At 43.9% G+C, this 22,069-nt stretch overlaps 1 protein-coding gene and 1 pseudogene across 6 annotated transcripts in view; one reads left to right on the top strand and one right to left on the bottom strand.

Annotated features, from left to right (window-relative positions):
• Positions 1-22,069, top strand: part of LOC149744345 (interleukin-1 receptor accessory protein-like 1) — a 418,156-nt gene that overhangs the window by 311,259 nt on the left and 84,828 nt on the right. For 4 of the 6 annotated variants that reach the window (XM_089905014.1, XM_089905009.1, XM_089905015.1 and 1 more), the window contains one exon: positions 13,074-14,202. In XM_089905014.1, coding sequence (XP_089761140.1) covers positions 13,074-13,264 — 191 coding nt within the window. In that variant the 3' untranslated portion in view covers positions 13,265-14,202. Of the gene's footprint in view, positions 1-13,073; positions 14,203-22,069 lie in introns of those variants that run through there. The other 2 variants (XM_089905012.1, XM_089905013.1) reach the window with 1 other exon arrangement.
• Positions 18,925-20,175, bottom strand: LOC149744350 (ferritin heavy chain pseudogene; annotated as a pseudogene).

Below are 22,069 nucleotides of genomic sequence, written 5' to 3' on the forward strand. Positions count from 1 at the left end.
AGAATATTCATAAAGTTGGCCTTTAAAATTTTGTATTGAGAAATAACTTAAAACTTACAGAAGAATCGCATGTATCATACACATAGCTCCCTAACTTTACCTTTTATCTAGATATGTCAGTTGTTAACATTTTGCCACATTGTACATGTGTGTGTACACGTACTTAATTATTTCAAGTTGAAGAGGCACTTGGGTGTAGCTAATATCACCTAAGAACAAGCAGTTCTCTTGCAAAACCATAGTACAAGTATCAAATTCAGGAAGTCTAACTTTGATACAATGCTATTTTTTACATAGAGTCCACGTTCAATTTTTACCAATTGTCCCGACGGTGCCCTCCTGGCAATTCTCTTTTTTCCCCCTAGATCTAATCCAGGTTTATGTATATTGCATTTAACTGTCCTGTCTCTCTAATCTCCTTTAATATGGACTGGCTCTTGGCCTCTGTCTTTCACGACACAGATATGCTTAGAGAATATAGACAGGCTGTTGTGGAGGAGTCTCTCAGTTTGGGTTTGTCTGACGTTTCCGCGTGATTAGATTTGGTTTATGTACTCTTCTGGCAGAAACGCTACATAAGTAGCTTTGTGTCCTTCGAGCGTCACATCAGGAGGCACACGATGTTGGTTTATCTGCTGCTGGTAATAACATCTTTGGTGCTTGGTTAAGTGGGGTCTTCCAGTTTTCTTAGCAGGATATTTTCAGCACAGCATGAGGATCAAGAAAGTTTGCACAGCAGGAGGTACCTAAAATCCCTCTGTGACCTGGACTAGATAAAAACTTGGCAAGAGCTGGGGTTAAGTATGGTTCCTTGTAGTGCTGGCCGGTGTGATTTAGCCCTGCAGCCGAGGGACCTCACCAAAGATCTCAACTTGTATAGTTTCTCCAGGCCTCCTTCTGCCAAACCCTACAGTCTGCAGCACTAACGTGGCAACCCTTGATGGGGCCTGCTGAGTCTCTTTCCTAGGAAGCCACACTACATAGATATCTCTTTAGCGGAAGGGAACTCACAAAGCATTATGTCAAAATCCAAAACTACACGAGCTGGGTGAAACCATATGGTCTGCATCACCTGAGCCCTTTATTGATTGGTTGTAGAGATGTTTGGTTAACAAGGCTGACTTTATCTCCCTGGGCTTATTTATGAAATGGGCAATGATAACGACCAAAAGGAATGTATTTCCCAAAGCTGTGCCTGTGGTTGCAGGGACCTTCTTTCCCCACTCAATTCGTTCACGCTCTCCTCTGCTGAAGAAAAGGGATCTTCACAAACACGGTTGTGATTCTTTTCCTCAGAGGAGCATCCTCTCTGTGATGTAGGCCCTACCTGCTAGCCACTCCTATGCCCTGCCCTTCCTCTTACTAAGCTGGAATAACGTTTAAGAGGTTTTGACTTGAATATTTTATCAAGAGATAGTCATTCTTGATCAGTGATCACTGGGCTGTCTAAGAAAGGTGATGTTATGTGGGACTGTGGACCTTCAAATCGGATACTCTCCCTTCTTGAGGGGCTGATCAGAAAGTACCAGTAGGGCTTCCCTGGTGGTGCAGTGGTCGGGAGTCCGCGTGCCGATGCAAGGGACGCGGGTTCGTGCCCCGGTCCGGGAGGATCCCACATGCCACGGAGCGGTTTGGCCCGTGAGCCATGGCCACTGAGCCTGCGCGTCCGGAGCCTGTGCTCCGCAACGGGAGAGGCCGCAACAGTGAGAGGCCCGTGTACCGCGAAAAAAAAAAGAAAAGAAAAGAAACTAACAGTAATCAAAACAAAATAACCAAGCAGCTCTCTGCAGAAATGTTTCCAGGCCTACCTTCCCAACTTCAGAATGATTTAATAATGAGTTGCTGTTGAGACTGGAGCTTCTCCGACATTTTAGAATGTGATGGTTAAAAAGGACTGTCATTTATGAGGGACCTGCTAGCAACCTCAGTTTCTGCACTGCACATGAGAATAACCTGATCTGAAGAGACATATTTGGAGCAAGCTTGAATTTATGTGGCCTTGCGGTTGAGTCAAAGCTATTTAACCTGCAAGGAACAGAAACATACTTAAATTAGCAGCAGGCGAACTCACGGACATGGGACTGAGCCTCATGGGAGCTGGAGGCTCAGTGGAGCTGGAACTAGAGAGGGGTTCTGTCGTCAAGGCCTTTCTGGAAACAGTCACTATAGGAGTTCCTGGCCCTTCACATGGAAGCTCCACAATTTCTGTGATTTGGCTGCACTCCCCAGGTCTGCTTCTTCCTGTTTTCTCATCAACTTGCTCATTCTTCTAATTTCCCGAAGAAAGTCTGGTAGGATCGGGGTGGTGTCTTAGTTTGAGTTCTACCCAAAGAATATGCTAAGAAAAGTGTTGGAGGCAAGTAGTATACTTTTGGAGTGAAAACAGGAGGCAGAGAGAGGGAAGAGCGGTGGAAAGGGAGGACGTTCAATAAAAGAGGAGTTAATAAGTGAGTTGTTGCTATGGAGCTCAGTTCTCCGAGGGACCCTCTGAGAGACTGAGGATCATGCTGCAGAATCGTCCCTCCAAGAGAGTGAGGAAATTGGGGATGTACCCAGTTCCGTCTGTCACCCTGCTAAATATTCATCACCTTTTAAGACCATGCCTTTGATGAGGTTTTTTTTTTAATGAATTCATTACAAAAGAGTAGAAGAAATGCCCTATATGGCCTCCAGGAAATCATTCAAGTATTCCAAATTACACGTAAGAATTGTTTTTTCTATTCATGCTGGAGTCGAGGGAATAAATAAATCCGCTCTTTGTTTCCCTCTTGAGCCAAAAACCAGTTGAGACATAAGACACAAGAATCAAATAGATAAGCGAGAAAAATATCAGCTTTGTCACTCTAAGATTGAATTGTACAATGAAACGGAACATATGGCCATAATGAGTCCCCCAGAGCCTCCCTTCCTGACAGCATGTCTGAGAATGCAGCCTCCCATTTACAGGCGGAAATCATTCCTGGGGAACTTACCACAGGGAGTTTGTGAGAGAGCGTGAATCTTTGGGGTGGCAGAGGAGAGAGAGTGAGAGAGAGACAGACGGACAGAGGAGAAGGGGTAAAGCTACAGAGCCACACTGTGTTAGTTGGGTCTTCTGAGAGGCCGAGTCTGAGACACAGGAGTGCAAACATTTTATTGAGAGGTAAAGTTTTGAAAGATAAAAGAAGGAGGAAGCACAGTTGGGCAGGAGAGCCTGGGATCTCAATTCACATTTGACAGAACGTCTGCCAACCCATTGGGGAGCTCCACAGCAAGCACTGTCTATTAAAGGGGTATCACCTTGGGCTGAAATGCCAGGCCTTGGCACTCCTGCTACGTTCAGTCATTGGTTGGGGCTGCCCAAGAAGAACATGGCTTTCAAAATCTGGAGGCTGTCAACTAACTTCACTCGTTGCAAGTCACTGTCAAGTTCTTTCTTGAAGGGGGATCTGAGTGGCACCCCTCCAGGGCTGCCACACAGACCTACTGTGTTCCTTTTCCTACTGTCTCTGATTAGAAAAGTTACTCTTTCATCCCTGAAGAGGAATGGCCAAGGGAGCAGAGAGAAGCTAGCTGTGTTGCTCCCATGTGTTTCTTTCTCAAGGGATGAAGTGGAAACACAGAAAGAAATACCAGTTAAGGAAAGGTCCTTTACACAAACGTGAGACATAAGAAATAATTCCCTCTGCTTCTTGCAACCAATACCGTGTCATCCCACTTGCCTTCTCAAAAGGTCCTGTTAACTGGAGAACTTTTTATGTTGCTGAGCTAGAGATCTGGAGGCGACTCTGCGTAGCAAGGTGGAAGAGAAAATAAGTAGGGGTGAGGATGACAAGAATGGAGCCAATGACGCTGGGCATTGTATGGAGGAAGGACAGAGAGAAAATCATTGTATCAAAGAAGGCTAAGAAGGGATTTGGGAGAAGATAAATGTCAGAGATATTAAAGTTGATTACTTTGGGTAGCATGATATAAATTCCTTCTTGATCTCCACTGTGGAATCTTAAGAAAGTCTACATTGCCCTCAGATGCCCTTGTGAGAGTGGATTCTTCACAGGATCCTCAATGAGGTATTGACATGTATGCCTGGAGGAATAGACCACGCAACAGAACTGAGTAGCTGAGACACAGTCTACCTTAGGTCTGCGTGATGCCCAAACCTGTGCTCTCAACTGCTCAGCTTATACTGCTGTTGGTTGGCTTCCAAGGAGGGTGGCAGTGGTTCACAAAGTCAGCGGAACAGCTTAAACATTCTTTTGCCCTGAATATGCCAGAATTGTGGAGTTCCTTCTCTAATGGGCTTGTGTTCCAAAACCCGGGGTGTGGACCCAGAGAGTAGAGACACACTCTTCGTTTTCCATAGTTGCTCCAGAGTAACTCTGCCTGGTTAGTCAACCCCCAAGGGTTCACGTGACTTGACAAAGAAGATAGCCGTGATCCTTCCTATCGTTGCATTCAGCCGTTACCATGGAATTTCTCCTGGGTCCCCCCTGGAGTAGGTTACAGGTGATCAGAAGCAGTCCCTCTGGGCGGAACTACAAGGCCAAACAGCCAAAGCAAAGGAAAGACGATGCAGTCTCTGGTGAAGAGCAACGGAGAGAAGCTAAAAGCACAGATCCTGGATATATAAAATGAATACCGTCCAATCCTCCCATCACCGCCATTATTGTTATTACTAATAACAAATCAATTGGAGGAGTCAGAAAAGGTCTGTTTCTGTCTCTTCCTTTTCCCCTAGGCTGCAGTGATTATTGCTCGCCCTACTTCTGTCCAAACCCCGCTGCTTCTGATTCTCTCCGGTCTTCATCCCCTGGCCTCATTGCCCACTTTTCTTCTTCCGCCGCTAGTCCACTTTCTCCTCTTCCATAGGCCAGCCTTTGGTCTCCTCTTACAATAAACATGGAAGCACAGAGCACGTAGTGTACTGAACTGCCACAGACAGAGGCCAAATAAGAACGGGACAAGTATTGACCTCACCTCTGGTTAGCAAGCCCCATGTTTCCGTTTTATTTCATATATATACATATATATATATTTTAAAATTGCAGTATAGTTGATTTACAGTGTTGTGTTAGTTTCTGCAGTATAGCCAAGTGATTCAGCTATACATTATATATATATATATATATACACACACACACACACACACACACACACACACACATATATTCTTTTTCTTTACATTCTTTTCCATTATGGTTTATTGTAGGATATTGAATATAGTCCTCTGTGCTATGCAGTAGGACCTCGTTGTTTATCCATCCTATATATAAAAGCTTACATCTGCTAACCCCAGCCTCCCACTCCATCCCCTCCCCACCTCCTCCCCCTTGGCAACCACCAGTCTGTTTTCTACATCCGTGATTCTGTTTCTGTTTCATAGATAGGTTCCTTTGTGTCCTACTTTAGATTCCACATATAAGTGATATCATATGGTATTTGTCTTTCTCTTCCTGACTTACTTCACTTACTATGATAATCTCTAGTTGCATCCATGATGCTGCAAATGGCATTATTTCATTCTTTATTATGGCTGAGTAGTATTCTATTGTATATATGTTCCACCTCTTCTTTATCCATTCGTCTGCCGATGGACATTTAGGTTGTTTCCATGTCTTGGCTATTGTGAATAGTGTTGCTATGAACATAGGGGTGCATGTATCTTTTTTCATTATAGTTTTGATTATATATGCCCAAGAGTGGGATTGCTGGATCATGTGGTAATTCTATTTTTGGTTTTCTGAGGAACCTCCACACTGTTCTCCATAGTGGCTGCACCAACTTACATTCCCACCAACAGTGTAGGAGGGTGCCCTTTACTCTACACCCTCTTCTGCATTTGTTATTTGTAGACTTTTTAATGATGGCCATTCTGACTGGTGTGAGGTGGTACCTCATTGTAGTTTTGATTTGCATTTCTCTAATAATTAGTGATGTTGAGCATCTTTTCATGAGGCTGTTGGTCATCTGTATGTCTTCTTTGGAGAAATGTCTACTTAGGTCTTCTGCCCATTTTTGGATTGGGTTGTTTGTTTTGTTGTTGTTGAGTTGTATGACGCTCCATGTTTCCTTAATTCTCAAAAAGGAAACCATTAAACAAAATATAAGCCAACAAAAGTAAGCTATCGTCATGACAATTCTAACATGTTCCACGTTAGGATTACATGAAGTATGGTTGCCTCATGAGGCGTACTTCAGAAAAGAGGTTAGCTGTTTAAAATATGTATTAGTACCCATCCAACACCATGGAGAGGAAGGTTGGTTGGTTTCTACAGGACCAGTTCCACTTATTCCGAAAAATTCCTGTAGTAGAAAATTGACTCATTAATTCATATCACCTTATCATGAATATCACTTGGGAGAAAAAAGGAGGACCAGATGCTGTTGATGCCCCACTCATATCGCCTTGACATTTCCCATGTCCATCCATGCTGCCCAACTTCCAGCTGCCAGCACCTGCCACTCTTGGCCCGAATCCTCTGTCTGGACACTGGAGCCCTGTCTGCCCTCTGCCCTCCCAGAAGCAACCCTCAACCAATGGCCGATGGAGTTACTGGATAAATATCCCCACTCCCTTGCCTCAGGAGTGGAATAAATCTGAGGCATGTTCTATCAGGAAGTTGCCCTTAGTGATCCTTGTCATCTATGCAAATTTTACTGGCTTCCTTCCCTTCCCTGCTTTACTTTTCTACTTGTTACTGGTGTTTCCAGGGATCATCTGCCAAGTAAATACTTGGCATTTAAACCATTTTCTCAGCGTCACTTCTGGAAGAACAAAAACCAAGAAAATTTGCCTGACCCACTGCTTACTAAGCAGCCTTTTGATTTGTAGTAGAGTTACATTAATGGCTAACTCCTGGTAGGACGTTCTCGGGAGGTCATCTGTCCTGGTCATATGTGAGTCTTATCTGGCTGATTAGTGACTCTTGGAAATACTGTTGGTGTAAGTCAATCTTCTAGAACAGGGATTGGCAAACTACAACCTGTGTGTCAAATCTGACCAGCCAGCTGGTTTTATAAATAAAGTTTTATTGGGACTGCAGCGACACCCATTCATTTACATATTCTTTGTGGCTTTCACACTACAGTAGCAGAGTTGACTAGCTGTGACTAAGACCATAGGTCTGTAAATTCTAAAATATTTACGCCTTAGAGAAAAAGCCTGCTGATCCCTCATGTAGAACTGTTCACATTTGGGTTCACTGAGAAAAAGCAAGCCATGTATTTGTGAAGACGAGGGTCAGAACTTGGACCGGTGGCTTCTCACCAAATGGCAGCAGCTCAGCCTGAAATCCAGACTGATTACCACCCTCTCAGTTTGTCCCAGTGTTTGGTTATAGCATGTCCAGAATCATGTCTTGAGAATTCTAGAGTAAAAATGAGCAGGAGGGCATGGGCTAGAAAGGAATATTGAGAAAGTGTCTTTGATTTGATTTTACTTTTTTTTTTGGACATAGATAAATCCATTTTTATGTTATGTATGTTTTCACATCTTTATTGGAGTATAATTGCTTTACAATGTTGTGTTAGTTTCTGCTGTACAACAGAGTGAATCAGCTGTATGTATACATATATCCCCATATCCCCTCCTTCTTGAGCCCCCCTCCCACCCTCCCTATCCCACCCCTCTAGGTCGTCACAAAGCACCGAGCTGATCTCCCTGTGCTATACAGCACCTTCCCACTAGCCATCCATTTTACATTTGGTAGTGTATATATGTCCATGCTATCCTCTCACTTCGTCCCAGCTTCCCCTTCCTCTGCTGTGTCCTCAAGTCCATTCTCTACGTCTGCATCTTTATTCCTGCCCTGCCACTACGTTCATCAGTACCGTTGTTTTAGATTCCATATATATGCTTTAGCATATGGTATTTGTTTTTCTCTTTCTGACTTACTTCACTCTGTATGACAGACTCTAGATCCGTCCACCTCACTACAAATTGACTCAATTTCGTTTCTTTTTATGGCTGAGTAATATTCCATTGTATACATGTGCCATATCTTCTTTATCCATTCATCTGTCGATGGACATTTAGGTTGCTTCCATGTCCTGGCCATTGTAAATAGTGCTGCAGTGAACATTGTGGTCCATGTCTCTTTTTGAATTATGGTTTTCTCAGGGTATATGCCCAGTAGTGGCATTGCTGGGTCATACGGTAGTTCTATTTTTAGTTTTTTAAGTAACCTCCATACTATTCTCCATAGTGGCTGTATCAATTTTCATTCCCACCAACAGTGCAGGAGGGTTCCCGTTTCTCCACACCCTCTCCAGCATTTATTGTTTCGTAGATTTTTTGATGATGGCCATTCTGACGGGTGTGAGGTGATACCTCATTGTGGTTTTGATTTGCATTTCTCTAATGATTAGTGATGTTGAGCATCTTTTCATGTGTTTGCTGACAATCTCTATGCCTTCTTTGGAGAAATGTCTATTTAGGTTTTCCACCCATTTTTGGATTGGGTTGTTTGTGTTTTTGATATTGGGCTGCTTGTGTATTTTGGAGATTAATCTTTTGTCAGTTGCTTCATTTGCAAATATAGAAAGTGTCTTTTAAAATGTGGTTCATCCGAACACTTGAAAATTTCTCTCCAAAAACGTTCTTTCTTCATTGACATGGTGCTTGCTTATCATCCCATTGTGCTATATACCCTCTTGGATCTTAGAGGCTCAGCATTAGTTATTAACCAATTTGAAACTGGTTAATGGAGGTCCTGTGTATGTGATCCTATGCTGTGGATGCCCTGATTCTAGCTAGCTTGAGCTCCTTCTGCATAGAGACACTTTCTATTCTTTCTTGTCAACCGTCTAACTGCCAACAACTGATCAAACAGTATTCTATATATAATAAAGGCTCAGTAAACTTTGTCTCATATCCATCACACACAGACTCCTACCCTTGAGCCAACATGGTAATAAAACTGGAATCATATGCCAAATATGAAGTAATTGTGCATAACGGGTGAGCGATAAGGAATATAGGTTGGAAATATGCGAACACAGTGGGTGAAATCCTTCGTCCTGGCCATCCAGGCTTACGTTCAGACATTCGAATGGAACAAATTGCTAAGTCACAAAATTTTAAACCTGAGCCCTTCCTGAGTAGGTAATAATGAAACTAGAAAAGAAAGAATAAATCTGACCCCTTTGGGAAATTAACCAGATTGCATAAACTTTATGTCTTGTTATGAAATCCTTTTGGCCAGAGACTAATTACTAAAAACTTGTTTTTGCTCTATCATCCACAATCTAGTAGGGGGATAAAATAGGTACGCCAATAACGACATTTAGAAAGACATTCAGAAACGACATTGGAAAGAATAGCCTAGCACTACATTTATTGTCTCGACTCTCTCACTTCTATGCATTTTTTAAACCACTGTGATCTGGCCTTTATTTTCAGTTAGGTTCAGCTTACCATTTTTTGGAAAGCTCCTATTACATGTATACTAGTGCTTAAGGAGAGGGGAAAAGACCCCACATACTCCCTGCCGTCAAGGATTCTATAGCCTATTAAGGAATGTGTATAATGTGCATGTGTATAAAAAAATTGTCATACAGAGTGGTAAGTGTGATTGGAAGAAATGAAGTAGGAGTTGTATTGCCTGTGTTTAAGGGTGGATTTTAGGTTGAGTTTTCTGGAAACAGAGCCCGAGACAGGGGTTTATTGAAGGAGTATACTCAGGGGAAAACTGTACACAAGTAAGGGAAGCCGAATAGGGCAGGAGAAGGAATCAAGCAAGGATGTGATCTTAGGCAAAATCTAACCTTGGCTTGACACAAGACAGATTCTGGAGCACAAATCTCACTGCAGAGACAGGGCAAAGTGTTCAGGCTCTTTTGCCTCTATCATTGGCCGTCCCAGTTAGCCAAGGGCACTCCTGAGAACATCACAGACGTAAGCTGTCAGCTGCAGCACGCACAAGCAGCTGGGGGTTTGGCTGTCCTTGCTGGTCAAATTGATCTGGGCAGAGCACCAATAGCATCTACAAAAGGAGGGTTAGAAAAAACTAGATGATATGTTTATCACTTTGGACAGCTCAACATCTGAGCACCCTTCCTGTTTGGTGAAAAACGTCAAGACTGGAAACACTCCCATTTAGCATTGCAACAAAAAGAATAAACCTAGGAATGAACCTACCTAGAGGACGTAATAGACCTGTACTCAGAAAACTATAAGACACTGATGAAAGAAATCAAAGATGACACAAACAGATGGAGAGATATACCATGTTCTTGGATCGGAAGAATCAATATTGTGAAAATGACTATATTACCCAAAGCAATCTACAGATTCAGTGCAATCCCTATCAAATTACCAGTGGCATTTTTTTACAGAACTAGACCAAATAATCTTAAAATCTGTATGGAGACACAAAAGACCCCGAAGAGCCAAAGCAGTCTTCAGGGAAAAAAACGGAGCTGGAGGAATCAGACTCCCTGACTTCAGACTATACTACAAAGCTACAGTAATCAAGACAATATGGTACTGGCACAGAAACAGAAATATAGATCAATGGAACAGGATAGAAAGCCCAGAGATAAACCCACGCACCTATGGTCAACTAATCTGTGACAAAGGAGGCAAGAATATAAAATGGAGGAAAGACAGCCTCTTCAATAAGTGGTGCTGGGAAAACTGGACAGCTACATGTAAAAGAATGAAATCAGAACACTCCCTAACACCATACACAAAAATAAAGTCCAAATGGATTAAAGACCTAAATGTAAGGCCAGACACTCTAAAACTCCTAGAGGAAAACATAGGCAGAACCCTCTGTGACATAAATCACAGCAAGATCCTTTTTGACCCACCTCCTAGAGAAATGGAAATAAAAACAAAACTAAACAAATGGGACCTAATGAAACTTAAAAGCTTTTGCACAGCAAAGGCAACCATAAACAAGACGAAAAGACAACCCTCATAATGGGAGAAAATATTTGCAAACGAAGCAACTGACAATGGGTTAATCTCTTGTAAAGTATACAAGCAGCTCATGCAGCTCAATATCAAAAAAACAACCCAATCCAAATATGGGCAGAAGACCTAACTAGACATTTCTCCAAGGAAGATATCCAGATTGGCAACAAACACATGAAAGGATGCTCAACATCACTAATCATTAGAGAAATGCAAATCAAAACTACAACGAGGTATCACCTCACATGGGTCAGAATGGCCATCATCAAAAATCAACGATAATAAATGCTGGAGAGGGGGTGGAGGAAAGGGAACCCTCCTACTCTGTTGGTGGGAATGTAAATTGGTACAGCCACTATGGAGAACAGTATGGAGGTTCCTTAAAAATCTAAAAATAGAACTACCATATGACCAGCAATCCCACTCCTGGGCATATACCCTGAGAAAACCATAATTCAAAAAGAGTCATATACCACAATGTTCACTGCAGCTCTATTTACGATAGCCAGGACATGGAAGCAACCTAAGTGTCCATCAACAGATGAATGGATAAAGAAGATGGGGCCCATGTATACAATGGAATATTACTCAGCCATAAAAAGAAACGAAATTGAGTTATTTGTAGTGAGGTGGTTGGACCTAGAGTCTGTCATACAGAGTGAAATAAGTCAGAAAGAGAAAAACAAATACTGTATGCTAACACCTATATATGGAATCTTAAGAAGAAAAATGGTTGTGAAGAACCTAGGGGCAGGACAGCAATAAAGACGCAGATGTAGAGAATGGACTTGAGGACACGGGGAGCGGGAAGGGCAAGCTGGGACGAAGTGAGAGAGTGGCATGGACATATACACTCTACCAAATGTAAAATAGGTAGCTAGTGGGATGCAGCCACATAGCACAGGGAGATCACCTTGGTGCTTTGTGTCCACCTAGAGGGGTGAGATAGGGAGGGTGGGAGTGAGGGAGACGCAAGAGGGAGGAGATATGGGGATATATGTATACGTATAACCGATTCACTTTGTTATAAAGGAGAAACTAACACACCACTGTAAAGCAATTATACTCCAATAAAGATGTTAAAAAAGAAAAAAAGAGGGAGGGGATATGGGGATATATGTATAAGTATAGCTGGTTCACTTTGTTATGCGGCTGCAATTAACACAACAATGTAAAGCAATTATAGTCCAATAAAGATGTTAAAAAAAAGAAAAAAAAACCCAAGGCTCTGCTCCATATGATGCTTCCCATTTTCTGAGCAAAGTTCTAGGGCCTTCCCCATCGGCTACCAGACATCCTTCTCAAAATGCCTTTTCTGTTTTGATTAGCCAGGGTCCCATTTTGTGGTTTGCCACCAAGAACCCTGACAAGTACAGAGATTATGGAAATTGTTAGATCATAGATGATTAGAGCCTGAAAAAGATGGGGGTGTCAGGTAAGAGAAGAGCTAATGGAGAGGAAAGAGATGTTCAGACTGAGTAAGACCAAAAGTCTAGGGTCGACTCTGAAATGTTTTACTTGTGACACTCCCAGAAGGTGTGTCAAATCTAGGGGGAGTTTAGTGAAGGGGCAGTGAGTTCATCTGGGGACTTGGGGAATCTGAGTTTTCTGGCAACATCCAGAAGGAGATGTTTCACAGATGGCTGTGCAAGTGTCATAGTCAAGGGAAGCGTCTGGGAGTGGGGGCAGAGAGAGAGAGAAAGAGAGAATAAGATTGGCCCATGGATGTGGCTGAATTGGAGGGGAAATATATATTGAACAAGGGTTGAAGAGGCCAACAGCAGAATGCAGGAGGATGGTTAGCTTTATATAGTTCTCTATAGATAAACCTTAGGTAAACCACGAAAGGACAAGGAAGGTAAGAAAAGAAGGACACTATTAAGAACTGCGGAATGATCAAGCGGAGCAAGTGCTGAAAAGAGACTTTTGTGATGTGAATTAGTAAGCCAGTGATTACTTTTGAGAGAGGAGTTTTGGTAGAGTTCCTTAAAGGGGAAAAATCTCTCCCTCCTCCTGTGTCACGTAAATCCACTGCCTCTCCCCTGTCTCCTCTGGGTCTTCTCTCATTAACTGTATCCCAGTCCACTCCTGAATTTGTAACCTTTCCCACTCTGTTGGCTCCTCCGCAGTAAATGAACATAGCTAAAATACCCTTTCCACTCTTCTCCACTTGTAGAACTCCAGTTCCTCTTTGAAGACTCAGTGTTACCTCCACAGCGGATGTTGCCTACGACCCAGGTAAGATCTAGACTCTACCCTTTCCTCTCCTGCACTCACACGGCACCTTGTAAGCCTCCTCTTTTAGCTCTTACTCAGATAGATTGGTGGTATCTCTCTGTGTGTGCATCTTTTCCACCACGCTTGTGAGCAGGAACTGTGCCCTAGTCATATTATATTCCTAGTGCCAAGCATAGCGCAGAAAACTTCAAAGAATCCAGGATAATTTGTTGAAAGAATTTGGCTAAAAATTCTTGGCTATTTTAATTGGGCCATTTGGCTAAAAATTTCAAAAGCTGCATGAATGCTCCCTCCTAGAATGTTTTCTTTTAGGTTTATTTCTTGAATTACGGTTCTAAAACATATTTTAAGGTGGAACTTTTACTTCTCCATCAACTTTATAGAAGAATTAATCTTTGGGGAGAAAAAAAAATCATGCCCAGGGAATTAGCGCACAGAAAAAAAAAAAAGAGAGAAGAAATCTCCTCGTTGCATGTGGCATAGTTAATATCAGATATAACATGTCGTAAACCAAAAATAATGTTACCAAAAAATAAACGTTAAAATACAGATTAAAGGGAAGGAGTCTATTCCTCCTCAGGCAAGGCAGTCGCTTTGCATATTAATGAAACTTCAATGCCTCACAGTAAGAAAAATGATTGGAATAGATTGCAGTAACTTAAAAATGAGTACACTTTAAACAGCTTCTGTGATGAATATGTGATTATGGAGAATCAAAATGGCTAGTCCCACTCTGATGCTCCCGGAAGAGAGATGACTGCTGGCCCTTAATTAACAAAGCCACATGTGGAGCCCAGGAAACTGAAGACACAAAGAAAGTTGACAGGTTGACTTGCTGAAATTCGCAAAGATGTCAGTCTGGAAGGTGACAACTACAATTCTGGGGAGTGTGAGGGTTAGGGATGTGTATAAAATATTATAAACATCCAAGCCATTCTAGAATATTCATTGAAAGTGACCAAAAAATGGAAGGAAACGGGAAAAGACAAAGAGCTGCATAAAGACAGGTGAAAAGTTTAAAATATTTGATGGCTTGAGATGACTTCAGGGCTTGCGGCAAATTACTGTAAAACGTGGCTTGGCAAAGATTTCCTGTAACGTGTTAGGCTTTGCAGGCCACACGGTCTTTGTTGCAATGGCTGACTCTGCAGTTGTAGTGCTGGTGCGTATGTAGCCACAGACAATGGGTAATTGATTGGGTGCGGCAGTGTTCCAGTAAAACTTTGTTTATGAAAACCCTTGGGGGCCAGATTTGGCTTGCAGACTGTAGTTTGCCCAGCCGTACTCTAAAAACACCAGTTTGTGACAAAACAGCACACTGCGCAAAAGCTGGTATGTAAATATGTGTGTGTGATCGATAATTGTTGGTTCAATCATTGTTGTTCGGGTTTTTATTGTGCTTGGTATGTTTTTGTTGTGCTTGGTCCGGTACTTACATGAGGGTATGGCTGAGTGAGCTGGTTAAATCGAGGCATCAGTGTTATTTTCCAGCGTCCCAGGCGATTCCAAGGTGCAGCCACGTTTAACAAATAGGATGCTGAAGAATGCTGCGCAAAATTCAATGTGCATATTATTCATCCCCTGGGGTCTTGTTAAAATGCAGATTCTGATTCGGTAGGTCTGCGGTAGAGCTTGGGATTGTGCATTTCTAACAAGCTGTCAGATGACACTGACCTGCCGGTCCAGGGACCACATTTTGAGTAGCAGGGTGCTTGCACTGGCTTTCAATACCTGGGATGTCTTGGTCCTGCCCCGAGACTGATGTAATTGGTCCTGGAGGTGGCCTGGCCATTGAGAGCTCTAAAAACTCCCAGGTGGCTCTAAGGTGCAGCAAAGCTTGAGAACCTCTGTGCTAAATCAAGTGCGTGGTGACATAAATTTTCGTTATTATGTTATCAGTAGCCCTGTTGCCCATTCTCCCCTTCCGATCCACCCATTCCTCTCCTTTTCAGGTCCAAACATCCAGAAGATGGGTGGGATCAGGATTAGCTTTTCATCCTTTCAGTCTTTCCCACCTCTGAGGAGTGGACTGTAGTTCAGGATGGAAAGAGGAGGGAGGCTCAGGCAAGCTGGGTCGGGGAAGAATAAGCAAAACAATTGTTCTAGGGGCCGACTTAAAGGGGAGGCTGATTGAGACAAATGGGGAATTACCACAGAGGGTTGTCACAGCAAAACTCACCTCCAGGCTTGGGCCTGAGTTTGGGGCACTGAAAACAGCAATCTACCCTCCCTGAAGCCTGGCGGCAACTGGCAGCCAAGCAGCTAGGAAGGATTTCTCCTTCTTGATATGCAGAGTGACACAGTTGGTCGAGATGCAAGAGAGCCCCCTAGTGGCAAAATATAAATGTGAAATCCTTTCATCAGCAAATCATAAACACCACAAATGAACTTAGAAGTAAGTGAATGATAATGATAGTAATGATGATAAATGATGGCTTACAAATATATGTAGTATATGTGCCAGGCACTGTTGTAAGTATTTAGAAAATATTAACTCCTTTAATCTCAGCAACCCAATGGGGTGGATGCTTTTTAAAAATTTTAGTTGATTTACAATATGTTTCTGGTGTACAGCAGAGTGATTCAGTTATACATATATATTCGTTTTTCTTATTGTTTATTACAAGATATGGAATATAGTTCCCTGTGCTATACAGGAGGACGTTGTTGTTTATCTGTTTTGTATAGAGTAGCTTGTATCTGCTAATCCCAAACTCCTAATTTATACTGCCTCCCCCCTTCACCTTTGGTAACCATAAGTTTGTTTTCTATGTCTGTGAGTCTGTTTTTGTTTTGTAAATAAGTTCATTTGTATCATACTTTAGGTTCCACATATAAGTGATATCATATGACATTTGTCTTTCTCTGTCTGACTTAACTCCACTTAGTATGATAATCTCTAGGTCCATCCGTGTTGCTGCACTTGGCATTATTTCATTCTTTTTTACGGCTGAGTAATAGTCCGTTGTATATATATATATATATATACACACCACATCTTCTTTATCCACTCATCTGTCGATGGCCACTTAGGTTGCTTCCATGTCTTGGCTGTTGTAAATAGTGCTGCTATGAACACTGAGGTGCATGTATCTTTATGAATTATAGTTTTGTACAGATATATGCCCAGGAGTGGGATTGCTGGATCATGCTTTAGCTCTATTTTTCGTTCTTTAAGAAACCTCCAGACTGTTCTCCACAGTGGCTGCATCAATTTACATTCCCACCAACAGTGTAGGAGTGTTCCCTTTTCTCCACACCCTCTCCAGCCTTTGTTCTTTGTAGATTGCCTGATGATGCCCATTCTAACTGGTGGGAGATGAGACCTCCTTGTACTTTTGATTTGCATTTCTCTAAGAATTAGTGATGTTGAGCATCTTTTCATGTGCTTCTTGGCCATCTGTATGTCTTCTTTGGAGAAATGTCTTCTGCCCATTTTTTGATAGGGTTGTTTGTTGTTTTTGTTACTGACTTGTATGAGCTGTTTGTATATTTTGAATATTGAGCCCTTGTCAGTCACATCATTTGCAAATATTTTCTCCAATGGGGTTGACACTTTTATTATCCCTGTTTTACATATGAGGAAACTGAGGTGCAGAGAAGTGAAATAACATGCCCAAGTTCCCCCAGTTTAGTAAGTGGCTAAACTGGGATTTGAATCGAGTCACCCTGTGGTGAAAGATCCAAGACACCGAACTGCTTCTCCAAAACAGGAGAGTAAGAAGGATCTTCAGTCAATTTATAGTTGTAAACACTCATAAACAGCTGCTCAGCCTGTGCTTCCTCATATCTAGAGGAGAAAAGCTTATATATATATATGTATACATATATATATATATATATATATATGTATGTATTGAGACTGTATCAGAGAGAGCAGGGACCTCAAAGCAGACAGAGAAAGAGTGAAAAAAACAAGTTTGACTAAAAAGAGTAAAGGGGGAAATACCATTCAACACCATTTTCTGGAAACTAAACTCAAAGGACCATAATCCTCATTTTTAAGAAAGTATTGAAGCACAGTTATAGGGAAATGTAGAAACAAATTACTCCTTAGCTACGCTTGTTCATATTTCAGTAAATCTTAAAAGCAATCTAGTTAACTCTAAAATGACTCAAGCTACTCATGTGTCTTTGAATATAGGGTACGAAGTCTGAAAATTTCTAACTCTGACCCTTGTAAACTATACACGACACAGAAGAAATGATATGTTTTGAGTATTTTTTCTCAGACCTAGACAACCTTAGGGTTTACATGGGAACAGATTTCATCTGCTCAAATAGAGAATGGACTGAGAGAGGGGAAGAGTTGTAAAAGGGGAACGGAAAAAAAACCAAAAACCAAACATAGAAAAGCAGGTCTGTCGTTTCCTTGGGAAATCCTTTTACTGGGAAATAATTCTTTCTACCTATAGTGAAGAAGACAAGGTAATAGGCTAACGCCTCTGCACATCTAGAAAGGAGAAACCAGAGACCACACTGAGATTAAGAACAGGCTGATTTTGAGATAAACTCTGAGCAGACACAGGTGGCCACAGTCTGGAATGAGGCAATGGTCCAAGCGGGACCAGCAGCTCTCTAGGTGTTCCAGTGTCTCATCCCATCCTCTGAGTGTTGGCTGCTCTGGGTTTGGGGCCGCCTGTGCCATCATCTCTCTACTTCCTTTCTGGTGAGCTTATCTACTCCATGACCTCAACCCATCTATGTACATATAGGCTAATATGTCCCATATGTATTTTTCCAAACCTGACATTCCCCCCTGAGCTCCAGATTCATTTTTCTGGCTACTTGCATGACAGTTCCACTTGGGTATCTAATAGGCACCTCAGATTATACATGACATGCCTTCCCAGCTCCTCGAGTCCCCCTGCAAATACCCCCAGCTTAATAAATAGCACGACCATCAGCCAGGGTGTTCAGATCCAAACTTGAGCCTAGATTATTTTTGTCCTTTCCCATTCCTCACCTCTGGTCCATAAAGCAGATCCTGTAGACTCATCCAGTTCATCTGCAATTTGTCTGCATCTCTTCATTTCCTCTACCAACACGCAGTTCAAGCCACCATTGTCTCTCTGGGCCTGCTACAATGATCTCTTAAGTGGCCTTTCAGCTTCAGCTCTCCTCATCCTCTACATTCTTCAAAGCAGCCAGAGTCAGAGTAACTTGGCTTAACATTCAGAGAGCTTTATTCTACATGATATTCAATATCACAAATTGACCTTCAGCCTGGACCTTATATTTTTCAGTCCTTCTGTTGAGTAATTTCGGGTTTGGGGTACCATGTTACCTTAATGGAAGAAAGAGTACAGTAAAAAAAACCTACATTTGCATGTGTTGTAAGGGCAATATGCATGTCCAGCATGGTGACTAGGGAGTCACCCCTGTGTTTGTGTGCAGGCCAGCCTGAGGCTCAGTTACCATTATCACTGTTGCTCAGGGTGAGCTTGTCAAAGAGGGCCCCTGCCAAGCTGTCTTCTGGGGTCTCCATCTTGCTTCCCAGAATCAACAGACACTAACATTTACATATTTTAGTAAACTCAAAGCTTTCGGGTAAAGTTTTAAGGACCCTTTATTTTAATCCCTGTCCCACCCCATTCCCTTCATTCGTCCTCCAGAAGCCACACTACTGTGATTTTTACACCGTGTTTTTATACTCCTGCTATTCGCAGGCACCCGCATTCAGCAGTGCCTCACCTCACCACCCCCCATATACCCACATTGTTTATAAGGGGAAGATGGATTTTGCACTTTCCAGGGCCCCATGGAATGCCTTCTCCCTCCCTCTGTGGAGATCCTGAGCGGCATGTGGGTGGGGCATGGGTGGGTGGAGAGCCTCCTGGATACCTGTTTTAAAAAGTGAGCGATTTGCACACAGGAACCAAGGAGAGACCTTTATTTCTTTAGGAACCAAATAACTTTATTGGAAGAAGTGGCAAAACTGGAAGAAAAAAACTTAAGTGAACTTCTCCTGCCAGGGCACCATTGCCGTCTGCATGGCAGGCATGGTGACCAGCGCTCTGGTCACCCCGTGGCTCTGGGGAAGTCCAGTCCACGCTCAGTTCTTGTCGCTGTCGCCCAGCGTGAGCTTGTCAAAGAGGGACCCTGCCAGGTCGACGTCCGGGGCCCCCATCATGCTCAGGGTGGTGACATGACCCTCCAGCTCGCTGATGAACGCCACCTGCTGGCTGAGGTAGTGAGTTGCCAGGAAGCGGTGGAGGTGGGGGTCGCTCTTGTCGATGGCCAGCTGGTGCAGGCGGCGCAGGCTGCGGTTCAGGAACTTCTCCAGGAACAAGGTGCACTTCATGGCCTTGAGGCCGCTCTTCCACTCGACACTGACTGGTCTCCTGATGTCTTGGAAGTGGATGCGGCTCCCGCGCTGGTTGTGCAGGCGCATCAGGCCCCGGGCCCAACCGCTGTGCTCGAGGGAGCGGCGCACGAAGAACCAGCTGAAGTGCTTCAAGGCCACGTCGTAGCGGTTGAGGTAAACGGCCGCGGTCAGGCACACTAAGGAGGCGTGGAACTCCAGGTTGAAATGGCTGTTGATGGCGGCCTCGCAGTCGGGGTGGTAGCTCTGGCGCACCTGCGAGGGCGGCGCGGGCAGCGTGGCGGACGGCAAGGGCATCGTGGCGGGCGTGAAGGCCAAGGTGAAGGTGAAGCCGCGGGGCCTGCGGTAGCTGCCTCGGAGCGAAGAGGTAGGCCGCTCTGGGGTGGGCCGGAAATGGCGTTCGTTGTGGGACTCAGGCGGTGGGCTCGCGGTCCTGTTACCGGGAGAGGTCGCGTGGCGTTGGCGGGGCAGGAACGCTGCACCCACGTTCCATCACAGCCTGGGTGAGGCAGGGTGACTTTGACCTGCGCCCCTGGTATCTATTATGTTTTTAACTTTGCAAAAAGTTTCCAAGGGCTTTCTCTTGTTCTCCAGTTGCGCCCTCTTATAGCACCCTGTTCTCATTTTATAAACCCATTGTCTTCCTTAAAATTCTGAGAATATGAATTTGTAAGTTTTGGTAATGTTCTCTTCCGTTTCCTGTATTATAGTTGTTTTCTTCTCCAGAAATAGTTCTGTTTGTTCATCATGATGTTCTCTTTCACTTTCCTGCAATATCTGGCAAACATTTGTCCATTCGTATTTGGGAGTAAAGGAGTCATGTGATCAGCCAAGGTAACTGGCATGGATCTGATCTACAGTTGGGAGGGCCATTTCACTAACAGCCTTCTCCTCTGAATGGAGGGGCTCAGTGTGTCAGTTAGGGAGTCTTTTCTATTTGGGGTACATGGTGTGGAAGCTTGTAGGTAAGATAGGGACCATCCCAAGTGCCCAAAGCTTGGCATTTTCTGACATTAGAAGACTTTCGTGTATCTCTTCTGTAATAGATTGTGTCGTTCTCTTTTGTTTCTTCCTCTTCTGCTGAGCGGGTCTGCGGTTATCTCAAACCTGCTCTCATATGGGTTCCCTTCCTGAGCCTTTGAATGACACAAGGAGAGTATCACCCCATCGCCTGCACCACCACTGTGCACTGGATCTTGGTAAGAACAAAACATAAAAATGCACTGTCTTAGGCCAGCAAGACTTGGGATATTTGTGACAGCAGTTAGCCTACCCTGACTAGTTACCCAAAGGAAGTTCTGGCTGACTACGGGTTATAAGCCATTGTAAGCTTATAGCATTTCCTCTTGGTGGAAATGCAGATGCAAAAGTTAAAAAGTCTAGATAGAGCCGAATCATCATGCTCTTCTTTCTTTTGCTAAATTCATCAATAATATGTATCAGTCCTGCTCCCTTTTTCCCTCATGGAGAGTGGAATGAAAAATCCCTCAAAGACCCATGAAGCACAAGGAGTAAGTTTTTCCGTTTCCCTCAGTGCTGGGGAACAAACCCAGGCTGGTCCTCAGGTGGCCGGCCTTAAGCCGACAACAGGAGGCGTAAGGGGTGGGACTGGGACTGGCTGACCCCTGAACCAGTCAGCTGTGGTGAGGGAGATGTGGGTCACGTAGGAACGGGGGGCGCCCCCGGAACCACATAACCGGGGGATGCGTTTGTGTGGGGCAGCTCCCCCGAAGAGGAGGATACTGGTCCAGAGCTGGCAGCGGAGCTAGGGAGATGGTCCACGAATTGTACCAGTTAGCCTTCCCGATTGGAGTGTGAGGGCTGTAGGCTGGAGGGAGTCCCAGACCTGTGTGTGTCCTCTCCACCACAGAGCACGCCGGGCGCTGAGCACCTCATTCCCTGAGCAGTTCTTCGCCTTTGGAAAAGAGTAGAGAGAGAGAAAGGAGCAACAACAGTGGGCTCAGAAAGGCCTGGAACAACCAGTTTGAGACATCTGTGGGGGTGGAAAATGGCTTCAGCTCCCAAACGCAGCCTCGGGAGGCCCTGGGGCAGGGTTGCCTGGCAGCGCTTCCCACGAAGGCCAGGTTTTGGGAGCCTGGCCACAGTGAGCACTGGCTAACCAAGGGGACCAGGGCGCCATTCCCAGTGAAAGATTTGATGAGTCCTCACCAGACCCGGTGATTCCCTGCCTTCTCACTAATCCTCGCGATTCTGTGAGGGAGGATTGTTTTTATCGTCTCCCACACGAGGAAACTGAAGTCTGCGATATAAACTTCTTGAGCAAGATGATGTGGAACCTGGAGTAAAGTCAGATTTGACTGAGGTCACCAGGGGTGTAGCTGAGAGTATAAAATGGGGTATACACAGCACACTGTCATGTGGTTTCTTGAGGCCTCTCCCAGGTTTCCATAATGAGAGAACAAAGAGGTGCAGACAAACAGCTGTTCTGCTTCTGTAGCAGCTCAGTTACCCGCCTGCCCCCCTTCTCGGCACAGGCCTAACCTTCAGCAAGGCAGGTTTCCCGTACGCCGCCATACAGGACAGTCTCTTCTTGCTCAGCTTCTACTAGGAAAGAAGTTTAAGTAAATTTCTGAAAATTTGTGAAGGAC

Source organism: Delphinapterus leucas, chromosome X, assembly GCF_059928025.1.
Source record: "Delphinapterus leucas isolate spDelLeu-1000000601 "Yukka" chromosome X, BTC_Dleu_Yukka2, whole genome shotgun sequence".
NCBI classification, from domain to species: Eukaryota; Metazoa; Chordata; class Mammalia; order Artiodactyla; family Monodontidae; genus Delphinapterus; species Delphinapterus leucas.